General features: G+C 35.6%; 1 protein-coding gene across 2 annotated transcripts in view; it reads left to right on the forward strand.

The window, feature by feature from the left end:
* The window catches only part of Stxbp3 (syntaxin binding protein 3), a 49254-nt gene that overhangs the window by 1749 nt on the left and 34203 nt on the right, over positions 1 to 13302 (forward strand). The window contains exons 2-5 of one of the 2 annotated variants that reach the window (XM_004853603.4): positions 3614 to 3663; positions 4237 to 4318; positions 9751 to 9827; positions 12317 to 12395. In XM_004853603.4, coding sequence (XP_004853660.1) covers positions 3614 to 3663; positions 4237 to 4318; positions 9751 to 9827; positions 12317 to 12395 — 288 coding nt within the window. The remainder of the gene's footprint in view (positions 1 to 3613; positions 3664 to 4236; positions 4319 to 9750; positions 9828 to 12316; positions 12396 to 13302) is intronic. The other variant, XM_004853604.4, reaches the window with a different exon arrangement.

The raw sequence follows: 13302 nt of genomic DNA on the forward strand, positions 1-13302 counted from the left end.
GTAAGATAAAGACTGCCCTGCATGGTGCATTCCTGTAATCCCAGCCATTGGGAGGCTGAGGCAGGAGGATCATCAGCAGTTCGAGGTCAACCTGAACTATATAGTGAGACACTGTCTCAAACAAAACAAAAAAGATAAGGACAAGGATTGAATGGAAAGAAAAAGAAGGTTGTAAAATGGCTCTTTGAAACTTTGTGTAAACAGAAACATAAAGGACAAGATAATAATAATTCAACATTTATTGAATAAAGCATATATATTGAAAAGGGAACCTCAGAGTTCTGTTAGCAAAATATGAAGAATCTGAAAGAAATGTTGAAGGCAACTCCTGAGTTAAAAGAATCATATATTGCTGGGTTGAAGATACAGTACAGTTAGGTGACGATGGAAAGCTCCTTTAAGAACCTTTAGTTTACCCAGAGTGTGGTAAGTAGAGAGAATGGAACTACTGTAGGATGTCCTGAACATTTACTCTGTGCCAAACACTCTTCTTTACATACATTAATTCATGAGAATTAATATCTCTGTTTCACAGATAATTGGAACTGATGAAGCTCTTAGCACAGCATTATTCAGATAGCCAAAAAGCAGAAATAACTCAAATGACCAAGGATTGAAGAATGAATGAAAGCAGTAAGAAATACAATACTGATAACATTTTATAATATCACTGAATCTTGAAAACATTATGCTAAGTCATAGAAACCACAGAGGACCACATTTTATGACTCCATTTATATGAAATGACCAGAATAAACAAATCAGAAAAAAGTAGATTAAATGGATGCTTATATCCAGAGGGGAGATTGAAGGAATGGGATTTCTTTTTGAAGTATTGAAGATATTTTCAGAATGATTGTGGTAATGTAAGGGATGTATGACTTTGTGAATATAATGGAAACCATTGAATTATAAGCTTTAAGTGGGTGAATTGTATGCAGATTATATCTTGATAATGCTGTTAAAATAAACCTTGATAACAGCTATTGATGTCTAGGAGTTACACCCAGGTCCTTTTGACTGCGGAGTCCATGTTTGACCTGTCTGTGGCTTCCCACGTTAAACTTTAGTGCAGGGTCTTATTTTATGTTCAGTCTATTGTATTACCTTCCCAACCAATCTCCTAACTGAGCCTCCAAGCTCTTGCTTCTTTCCCATTCCAGCCAATCCAGCAAATAGTTGCCAGAATAATTTTCCTATAATAGTGCTGTGCTGTGATCATGTGCTGCTTTTGCCTAAGGACCTGCAGACCTCCAGTTGTCTAAAGTTAATTTCAGTTTACTTTTTTTTGGTACTGGGGATCAAACTTGGGACCTTGCGCTGGCAAGGCAGGTGGCAGAACCACTGAGCCAAATCCCCAGCCCCTCAGTTTACTTTTGAAGATGTATAACCTGGCCCCAGTCTGCCTTGTTATTCTTACCTATTTTCACCTGCATAATTTTGATTTTCTGTCTTGTCCATACTGTTTATTCTTGAAATCGTTTGCCCCCATGTCTTTTCTTGAAGGCCCAGTCGTCTGTCTAGATGCTTCCCTTTCCCTGTTCTTCACATATCCTAATTTTAGCCACCCTCCATATCTTAGCTTAAATGGATTAGCACTTTCATAGTGGCTTCTCATTTTTACCTAGCCTCTTAGGTTTCTGTAGCATTTATTTTTCCCTTCTTGAATGGCACTTCTTACTACTGGCTGATGGGAGTCTTGATAAGTTTCTTGAAGGTAGGTACATTGTGTCTTACAAGGCTTTAAATTTCTAACAGACCCTAGGGGCAGTGGTGGCAACCTATGTTATTTGTTTTTCTTTTAAGACTAAAGATGTTAATGTATGAATTGTTTTTTCTAAAATAAAACCATGTTTTATTTTCAGGTTTAATTACAGTATTGGCACTTTGTGATAAATAAGTGGGTCTTGAGTTACAGTTTGGGCATTGGCTCTAAAAGGTTCATATCACTGCCCTAGGGGAATGTGATAGATAACAATGCTTTCTAAAAATAAATGACTCAGTTTTAGAATTTTCTCATATATATGTATGTATATATATATATGTATATATGTATATGTATACATATATACATATATATATATACATATATATATATACATACACACACACTTTTTAAAATTTTGACACAGAGTCTTGCTAAATTGCCCAGGTTGGGCTTGAATTTGCAGTTCTCCTGCCTTAGTCTTCCAGAGTGCTGGGATTATAGACTGTATTTTTACTAGTACATGTTTGCAATACATAATGATTATGTTCATTGTAGGGAATTAGTACATGTACATAACAATTCTTTTTCCCTCTACGCCCCTTAAAAAATTTTTTTGCCAGCATCAGATTCATTTATTTATTTCATAAGTCTTTATAAAGTTAATTATCATATGTACAGATTAACAGCCGACTAACAGGCCAAAAAATGTATGCAACACATAAGACAATTGTACTAAATCAAGGTACACTTTTAGATACGTTGTCCATGCTGGATTGCAATAACTTTTTCTTCTCTTTTTCCTGTTGTCTTTTACTTTGTAGTTTCTTTATATACTGGGTTTCTCATATAAAAGAAACCATGGTTATTTAAGTTTGGGTGTCTGATTTACTTCCCTTAATATTATGTTCTCAAGGTGCATCCATTTTTGTACAAATGACTCAAATTTATCCTTTATGGCAGAGTAGTACTCTATTGTGAATAATTACCACATTTTGTTTATCCATTCATCTGATGATGGACATATAGGCTGCTTCCAAGATTTAGCTATTACTGGGCCGGGGATTTAGCTCAGTGGTTCTGCTGCCTGCCTTGCAAGCACAAGGTCCTGAGTTCGATCCCCGGTACCAAAAAAAAATAATAAGATTTAGCTGCTATGAATTGTGTTGCTATAAACATGAGTATCCATATATCACTGTGGTATGATATCTTTAACTCTTGCCTTTCCAAAGATTTTTTTGTTTTCATCTTGTTTAGTAAGCATTTAAGTCAAGTAGGAAAAACCAAATCAGATTATACTTTCAGAAATTTTTTTTTTTTGGTACCAGGGATCAAACTCCTTGGGTCCTTGCACTTGTGAGGCAGGCGGCAGAACCACTGAGCTAAATCCCTGGCTGTTGGCTCTTTTTTATGGTACTCTTATCTCAAAGTTTAAAAATATAAGAAATGGGCTGGGGATTTAGCTCAGTGGTTTGGCCACCTGCTGCACAAGCACAAGGACCCGAGTTCGATCCCCAGTACCAAAATATATATATATATGTGAAATATCCTGTGCATGTACCAATTCCCCATAATGATTATAATCATTGTGTCCTACAACATGTACCAATAAAATATTAAAAATTACAGTTTAGGGCCGGGGATTTAGCTCAGTGGTTTCACCGCCTGCTGCGCAAGCGCAAGGACCAGAGTTCGATCCCCGGTACGAAAAAGAAAAATTACAGTTTAAATGTACTGTGTGGGTTAGGTATTAAAGATAGATTTTTACTCAGTTTAGTAGATACATATGCTTTTATGTAATTTAATAAATGTTTAAATTGGAATTTTCCTCAGGTACTTTGAACCTTCTGAGTACTTTATATGTATATTGACTGAGATTCCTAAATAATTTCTTTTCTTTTTAAACAGAGATAAAAGCAACAGTGTTTGATGACTGCAAGAAAGAAGGTGAATGGAAGGTAGAATTTGCATACTTTGCTCTTATGTTGAGAAGTTGAGTACATTGTTCTTAGGATGTTTCTGTCAGAGGGTAGGATCTGAAAGCATACTGTTCGCCTTCAAATCCTAAATTCATCATTTAATAGCCGTAGCTTCTTTGACAAGTTATGTGATCTTTTCTCTACCTCTGTCCCCTTGTCTATAAAATAGGCATAGTAGTACTCCTCTGATAGTGATAAATGTTAAGTGCAAAGTGCTTGAACCAATAATTCTGTGACGATTTATAATTTTAAGAAAATTTGATATTAAACATAAGGTATATTTTAAATGGACAAGCTCTCTAATTCAAAATAGAAATTTTCTTTTTGCTTACCTAGATATAATACCATATTATATCTGTTGAGAAAAATAAATCTCCAGATCAGGCAAACTAAAAGATGAGCAGAGATCATATTGCCTACTGTCTTGATATTTTAATTTCATGTTATAAAAGAGTTAGAAATTGGAGTAGATTTAAGGGCTAATATTCTGTCTTTTTTGCATTCTTGACAATCAAATGCTTATACTGTTTCTTAATTTGTATTTGTTTTAAGATAATGCTTTTAGATGAATTTACTACTAAGCTTTTAGCATCGTGTTGCAAAATGACAGATCTTCTAGAAGAGGGAATCACTGGTAAGTGTCATTAACTCTTCTCATGAATACTTTTTTTATTCTGACTGGCAGGGTTTTTGAAATACTAAGAAATTGCCAGGCATGGTGGTGCATGTTTATAATCCCATCACTTGAGAGGCTGAGGCAGAAGGATCACCAAGAGTTCAAGGCCAGCCTAGGCTACATAGTGAGTTAGTTCAAAGCCAGCCTTAAATACATAGCGAGACCTTGTCTCAAAACCAACCAAACAAACAAAAAATTAGGTAGTAGTTGTTGTCTTAGTCACTTTCCTCCTCACTGAGACAGTACTTTTTGTCCACAACTTAATGGAGAAGACATTTATTTTGGCTCACATTTTAGTGGGCTACCTCCGAGGTAGGAGAGCATGGCAGGGGGGCATCGCAGTCAGGAAACAGGGAGAATGAATGGAGAGGCTGGGAAGAGTGAGATATCCTTCTAGGCCGCACCCTCAGGGACCTGCCTCTTCTGACCATGTGCCACCTTCTAATATCACATTTACCTATAAATTCATCCGTGGACTAATCCACCAGTGATCATGGCATCCCATAAAGCAGTCACTTCCCAAAGCCCCGCCTGTAATCACATGAGGCTTTGGGGGAACATGCATATGTAAACCATAACAGTTGTGTTTCTAAGGGTTTTGTTTGTTTGTTTTGGGTACTGGATATTGAACTCAGGACCTTGTGCTTTCAAGGCTGGTGCGGTACCACTGAGCTAAATCTCTGGCCGTAAGGTTTTTTCTTATGGCTGTATTTATAACACTTAGATTTTGACATTCTTCTTTTCTCTGTGAATCTCCAGAAAAACTTTTGTAAGTCAGATTTTTGCCTGTCTAAGATATAATTGAGGGCTGCTAGACAAGACTAAGTCAGTTGTTTTGATGAGGTTCTTCTTTAATTTTTTACTGTCACATATTTAACAGTTTTATATATTGATATTTTATCTCAATGTTTTGATTGATGTTTGTGCTTCTTCCCTTTTTCCTTCGTGTGTGTGTGTGTGTGTGTGTGTGTGTGTGTGTGTTTGGCTCTGGGGACCAAATCCAGGGCCTCAGATTCTAGACAACTGCTCTACAACTAATGGTTAAACTTCCAGCCATTGTAGTTTTCTTGTGTTGTTTTTAAATGGATGTTAAGGTGTCATAAAATCAACATTTGTAGGCTGCGGATGTAGCTCAGCAGCACAGCTCCTGCTTGGCAAGTGTAAGGCCCTGAGTTTGATTCCTGGTACAAAAAAAAAAATACAGATTCTGGAAAAAAAGTGATAATGCCACAAGAAGTTAATTGCATTATATAAGACTGTATTAATGAGATACTAATCTGTATCACTTTTGTTTTTTTGTTTTGTTTTGTTTTGCTTTTTTGGTACTAGGGATCAAACTCAGATCCTTGCGCTTTCGAGGCAGGTGGCAGAACCACTGAGTTAAATCCCCGGCCCTAATCTATATCACTTTTTGAGGAAAATACCAATGTCTTATGACATTCATAATCATGTTATCCTTAACTTCGTCATACATTAACTCATTTATTTAAATTTGTTTTCCTTAACAACCCTAGAAAGACAGATGTTAAATTTGCACTGAGGAAGCAGACTCAAAAGCAAATATAATTCCCTAACATTTTGGATCCTAATGTGTAAATGTACTCTCTGTCACTCCTAACTCTGTCACTCAGAATTACATCCAGTATTCTCCAGAAAGTCTGATCATGTGATATTTATAAGTAAAATAGTCTCTATTATTGATCGTATATTCAATTTGTGGTTTTTATAACACTTAGTGGAAAAAGCTCTAAACTAGAAATTAGAAGATTAAAGCATTGCTTTTCTATTACTATGAGGTATAACTGAAAAATACAGTGAATATTTAAATTTAGAAATATTTATTATGATAAAGGACACATTGCCATTAATCTCCCTTAAAATACCCCCTCCTGGGCCAGGGATTTAGCTCAGTGGTTCTGGTGCCTGCCACGCAAGTGCAAGGTCCCAAGTTCGATCCCGAGTACCAAAAAAAAAATAGCCCCTCCCCTCGCTTTGAACACACTTGTCCCATCATTCTGGCCACTTTCTGAAGCGGTTTTGGAAGTACCCTTTCACGAGTGTCTTTACGAGATACAATAAAAAATTCAGGGAATGCTACCGCTGAGTGCCATCCAACAGAAAATCAAGCCTGTAAAAATATTATGCTGTGCCCCATCTACCTTATTCACTGGATCTCCTGATTTCTGGCTCTTCCCCAAATTCAAAAATAACAATGAAAGGCAAACATTTCAAATCAGTTCAGGACACTGAGGCAACCCTGAGAGCACAATTAAAGATACTCACAAAAGAGAGCTTCCACAAAGCTGCCTGAAAAATTGGTAATGATGGGATAAGTGTGTTTGAAGTGGTGGTGAGGGGAGTATTTTGAGGAAGGTTGATGCCAGTGTGTCTTTTAATGTAATTTTAAAAAATTTTAAACATTCACATTATTTGTTAATCACAGCTCATAGATTAGCGTACTAGTCACTTTCCTGTTGGTAGGACAAAATACCTGATACTCACAACTTAAATGAGGAGAGGTTTATTTTGGCTCATGGTTTTCAGAGGATTTAGGCTATGGTTGGTTGGCTCCAAGACAGAATGGCGTGGTAAAAGGGAATGGCAAAGAACAGCTGCTCAGTCCATGGCACTCAAGAAACAGAGAAAGGAGAGCAAGGGTCAATAATACACCTTCCAGGGCCAGGAATTTAGCTCAGTGGTTCCACCGCCTGCCCCAAAAACTCAAGGACCCGAGTTCGATCCCCAGTACCAAAAAGTGATAATAATACACCTTCCAGGTCACATCCTTGGTGACCCACTTCTAACCAGGCCCCACATCCTAACAGCATATTTCAGCTACTGAACTCATCAGTAGATGAATGGATGAATCCATTGATGAGTATGGCATCCCCGTGATCCAATCACCTACCATACATATGAGACCTTTGGGAGACATTTTAGATCTAAGCCATAATAAGTAAAATATTAAGCCATGTAAGTTTTTTAAGGTTCCCCAAGGTCATTCCGATGTGAAAATGGGGTGAAAACCATTTGATAAATAAGGGAAAGTACTATGAAACTACAGAACTATCATGTACTATAAGGAACTTTATTGCTTTTTATTGATTATTGTTTCTTACTCTTGTGTCCAGTGTTGATACTCTTCAAGAAGAGGATTTTGTGGCTAATAAATTTGGAAAACTATATTAAACAATGCTAAAGAAGTTTCCTAGAGGGCCGGGGATTTAGCTTAGTGGTTCTACCACCTGCCTCGCAAGCACAAGATCCCAAGTTCGATCCCCGGTACCAAAAAAAAAAAGAAGTTTCCTAGAACTTTTCAGAGCCTTTTATTTGCCACTGTTTATGTGGATCCCCAGGGTATAGGTATAGAATTCATTTTCTAAACTTATTTGACCACAGAAAGCATTTTTTGGAGAAGCATTTCTCCAAATATATGTATGTTATAGAGCACATTGCTGTGGGATATTCTTGATATCTTCCAGGGTCACCTAGGTTTGTTCTGATTTAATCATAGTAGTTATCTATTAATTTGAACTTATTATGGTCCTTTCAAGTTTAACAGGAGCTCTCCTGAGAATCCCTCTATGAAACTTGGCATTTGCAAGTTCATTGGTCAGACTTTGTGTTGCTATGCCGGTCATTTGTAAAAATACACAGTAAGGTCTTAGTATTTTTAGGAAATAGATGAGGGGTAAAAATGCTACTTCAGTGGTTGCTACTTCAGTGCAGATAAAGTCAAGTAAAAACATAAAAAAAAAAAAATACGGATATGGCTGAGAGTAGAATCCTTGCCGCGACATGCAAAGCCATGGGTTCAGTCCCGAGCACTGCAAACAAAATAAACTGGAGATTAAACTATTCCTCTGTCACTATTGAAGACCTACCATCTTTCTTTTCTCTTTCTCTCTTTCCCTCCCTTCTTTCCCATCCTTTTATTGTTTAATAGTTGCATACTTGTTAGTCAGTTGGAGAAGTAGTACTTTATACTATTGATAGATTTCATTTTCACAGTGTTACAACGTGTATCTTATTCTCTAAGTATAACAGTGTATATAATACCAGATGACTGTTAGACATCTCATTTTAAATATAAACCAATGGCAGTAAATTAACACAGATTGAACCTGAATCTTTTTTGGGGGGAAAAGAAATGGGAATTGAACCCAGAGCCTTGTACATACTAACCATGTGCTTTAACACTGAGCTGCACCTCTAGCATCCTAAGTTTTAGTCTTTTAAAGGTAAAATTATAATTGTTGTGATTGTAAAATTATAATTTCTCAGATAAAAAATTAAATTTTTCCTTGGAAGTTTTATTTGATGTCTAGGGTACTTAGAATTAATATAGGGGGGCTGCTTTAAATAGTTAACTTGATGGAGTTTATTAGTTTTATATTCACTTTGTTTTATATTAAGTAATTTCACAAACTTTATAATTTCAGTAAAAATTGAGTTCTAGTGACATTGTTATTGTTGAAAAGTACTGTATGAATATTAATTTATGGTTTTAAAAGAAGAGTTAATTGGCAATTTATTTAAAGAATGTTGTATAGTTAAAAATTTAGACTCTGGGGCCGGGGATTTAGCTCAGTGGCTTCGCCACCTGCTGCGCAAGCGCAAGGACCCAAGTTCGATCCCCAGTACCAAAAAAACAAACAAACAAACTTAGACTCTGCACCCGGCATGGTGGTGCATGCCTATAATCCCAACACTTGGGAGGTTGAGGTAAGAGGATCTCTGCAAGTTCAAGGCCAGCCTATACTACATAATGAGTTTAAGGCCAGACCAGCCTGAACTACATGGCAAGACCCTGTCTCAAAAAAACAAATAAAAAAAACTTTGAGTCTAGAGTTATATCTGGGTTGGAAGCCTGCCTATTGTACTTTCTTGTGTGATTAAACAAGTTACTAAGGTCCTTTAAACCTCAGTTTCTTCATTTTTGGGGTTTTTTTTTTTTTTGGTACCGGGGATCGAACTCGGGACCTTGCGCTTATGCGGTAGGCACTGGAACCACTGAGCCAAATCGCCGGCCCCTTGTTTCTTCATTTTTGAAACAGTAATCTTATAGTATTGTTATGGTGTAACTGATGTCATATTTGCTGTTATGTTAGAATAATTTTTAAAGAATTTATATTTTAATTTTTAATACATTCTTGGGGTTTTTTCATGGCAAATGGATTGCTTATCTTGGAAGGCTGACCTACTTATTAAATAACTGCTTTCTCTTTTTTTTAACTCATCAAATGAAAACAAAATGTAAACCCTGTATATGTAAATATGTTTTCTTGTTATTGCAAATAGAAAGTACAATGAAGTTTAATGGTTTTTTTCAAGTATATAATATTTGGTTATATAAAATGACTCACACTCCCCCCCCTTTCTTTTGTTAGTTGTGGAGAATATTTATAAGAATCGTGAACCTGTCAGACAAATGAAAGCTCTTTATTTTATCTCTCCAACATCAAAAGTAAGTATTTCAGGGTGAAAGTGATCGAAATATGTTATATGTGTGTATGAATATGCCAAAACAAAACCCACTATTGTGTATAACTAATACCTGCTAAGACAAACAAACAAAGGTAGTTTGAATCTTTAAAAGTGAGTTCTTGGGCTGGGGTGAAGAGCATGCTTAGCGTATGCAAGCCTCTGAGCTCAATTCTCAGCATACTCTACCCTTCGAGCATATTCTTCAATGTTTTTCACCATTGCTGCACTTTGATAATAGAAAATTCAATATTATAAAATACCCTTTATTAGAACAATATTAACATAAACGTCTTTGAAGGAAAGATTTTTTTCTGTTAGAAGATTGTTTTACTTATACTCTTCCCAAAGAGAATGTGTAAGTGAAAGACTTCCTTTCTCTCCCATATATGAAAGCAGAGTTTAACTGTACAAACTGATAGTTTCTTTTTGTAATTTGTTATTCACACAATTCCTACTGAACTGTAATTTTTGCAGAGAAGGAAATGTGGATAAGCTTGGTGTGGTAGCATGCCTAGAATGCCAGCTGTTTAGGTGGCTAAGACAGAAGCATCAGAAGTTTAAGGCATCAAAATAAAATTTTTTAAAGGGGCTACTGATACAGCTTGGTGGTAGCGTGCTTTCCTACCATGCTTGAAGCCCTAGATTCAATCTCTAATACCACCACACACACACAAAAAAAGAGTTAAAAGAAATAGTCTTGGATTGATCCTTTATCTTAGTGATTTCCTTAGCATACATATATGTGTATATATGTGCGTGTTGATGTATATATGTGTGTGTTTTTATATTAAAGGAATATCTTCAGTTATAATCTGACTACAAGATTTAACCCATACCTTAAGGCAAATTTAGAGTCAAATAAAACATCAGATTCCTTTAGTCTGTATAATATCTGAGAATGCATTTTCTAATACCTTCTCTTGCTCATTCTTATCTAGAATGTTAATTTGACAGTCCCAGTTTCATTTTACTTCTAATTCTAGCAGATAGTAGGGAAAAAATCCAAATATTCACTATTTAGTCTCTACATATTAGCTGCTGTTGCAGAGTGAGTTTTAATGCCATTTCATAACTTATCCATAATATAATTCCATAAGAGAAAATTCATGATTGGAAAAAATACAAGAGAAAAGCACCATTCTTCACTTAGCAAATTGGCATAAGGATTTAATATATATTTATGAACATATATGTCACATTTTAGCTATCAGTGGGTAATGGAGCAGAAAGTGACAAATCTAAAAGTATCTATAGATACCGCCATATCTAAAAGCTGTACACAAAATTATGTATACAGTAAAGGAGCAAAGGCTTCAGAGAAAATGGTACCTGCATATGACTCTCTTATACTGATAGCCCACTCCACTTTCTCTACCTGTCCTGAGTCAGTTGCCTGCTGGTCCTGTGTGCAAGTGAGGCTTGCATGGCATGAGATTTGTATCCTCATGGGTTAGGAGAACACCTGGAGAACAGCATTAGTGTTCCCAGACAAGGATCATAAAGCAACAGATTTCAGGAAATGTTTGCTGTAAGAAATCTGTAAACTCCAAGGGAAAGATCAATTGATGTCTCAAAAAGGCCCTAGTGGTTTGTTTACTTTGCTTTGGTGGTTTTGCCCTCAGGAAGAGAAACCTTTTGTGGAACTGCCTCTGTTTCAGATATTACAAGATCTGAGTCTAAGCCTCAAGTGAGTTGGCAAAGAAAAGCAACCACACAGCTAGATAAATAGGTCCTACTGTCAGAGAGAGGAAGTTCACGAAACAAAGAAAACACATAGCTAGCAAAATAGAATGACTTAGAGAGAATGTCAACCTGAACAGAAAAATAGTACACGTAAGGAGAGTCTAGTGTGGCACCAAAAGCAGTTCTTAAAGCACAAAGTGTAATTTACTAATTAAGTGCAGGAGAGGCTAATTATCATTTAAATTTGAATTAGTGTCTCAGAAAATCAAAATGGAATCTCTCTAAGTAAAAAGAAAAAGAAAGAAAATCATGGAAATCTTGGAAAGAAAGATAAGAGGCTTGTAATATAGCCATGTGATCTAACAGAAATATAGTTCTGGGATTTTCAGAAGGGAAAAAAGGAACAGATGGAGGAGAGATAATAATTAAATTCATTGTTCTTTATTTTTGCATCTAGGTGATTCTTTCTTTTTAAAACTACCACCATATTACCTGTTGTTTCTCCTTGAAGTCATCCAGCAAGCTTTGGGTCTTTCATTCTAATCCCTTGACAGTTTTAGTTCCTAGCTTGTGTCATTCTCTTTAATACTTCTCCAGTCATAAATCCTGGTGGTTCACCATTTATGTAGATAATACTTTCAGTATCTTGGCACCTTTAAAAATTAAACCTCTAGACAGTAAGGTTTTATTTTATCATTGAAATAAAATAATTTTTAATTATTTCAAAAGCTAGCATATTTCAATTTGTATTTTTAAAAAGTATATTAACATGTAACCTTTTTTAAGTCTGTAGATTGTTTCTTGCGAGATTTTGCAAGTAAATCAGAGAACAAGTATAAAGCTGCATATATATACTTCACTGACTGTAAGTTCCTTTTTAAAAGTTATTGCTTCGTTGTTTAAAATCCTATTAACTTTAAAGTATCTTTTTTATTATAATACTGAGTATCAGTGATTTTATATTTATCATTTGTTGGTTAGAAAGAATTAGGTTAGCAAGAATCTAAAAATATAAGATTATATACATCCCAATTCATGTCAAGTAAACCTGTCCCGACTAGTTTCAAAGATAATAACTTTTTCTAATATATGGGGTGGGCAATTGGTAGAGGCCGCTAACTCTTAAGTTCCATGCTAGTGACAGGAGGATTTTTAATCAAAGTTTCAACTGAGGGTTCAATTAAAGTGTAAAAATAAGAGCCTTTTGGAAGGTACTGAAGAAAATAGCCATCCATTTGGCAAATATTAAGGGAGAAAATCTGTCATATTTCTTATAATATGCAGTGTGTTCGGACAGAAAGCAGCTAACCTAAAGAATCACAGAGATGTCCAGATACACAATTCTGTTTATGTTATAATGTGTTATATAATTATATTTCAAAATAAAATACGATTTATCCAAGTTAAGTCTTGTTCTCTGATATTAAACTCCTCACTCTAATATACTATATTTTCCCTGCTTATTTATCTCATATCTAATAGTATTCTGCATTAAAAAAGGTCATGCCATAAGTATTTGGCATTTAAGTAACAATCAGAACTTCTTGTTTATGGAATTGATGAAATGAATGTGAAGCCTCTTCTAATTTAAGGAATTTTGAGGCTAAAGAACATTATGTTAAAAGACATTAAGAGCCAGTGGTTGATTTCTTGTCAACCTTATGAGTTAATAGCTGATATTCTAGGATAGATCTAATGGAACAGTAAACACTTAGGTGAACAGGGAGAAAACCTGGGCTCTAAGTTCTAGAACCTTCTAGTTTAGAGTCAGA

This window comes from Heterocephalus glaber, unplaced genomic scaffold, assembly GCF_053883595.1.
Source record: "Heterocephalus glaber isolate CG9 unplaced genomic scaffold, H.glaber_assembly_v1.0 deba00001442, whole genome shotgun sequence".
NCBI classification, from domain to species: domain Eukaryota; kingdom Metazoa; phylum Chordata; class Mammalia; order Rodentia; family Bathyergidae; genus Heterocephalus; species Heterocephalus glaber.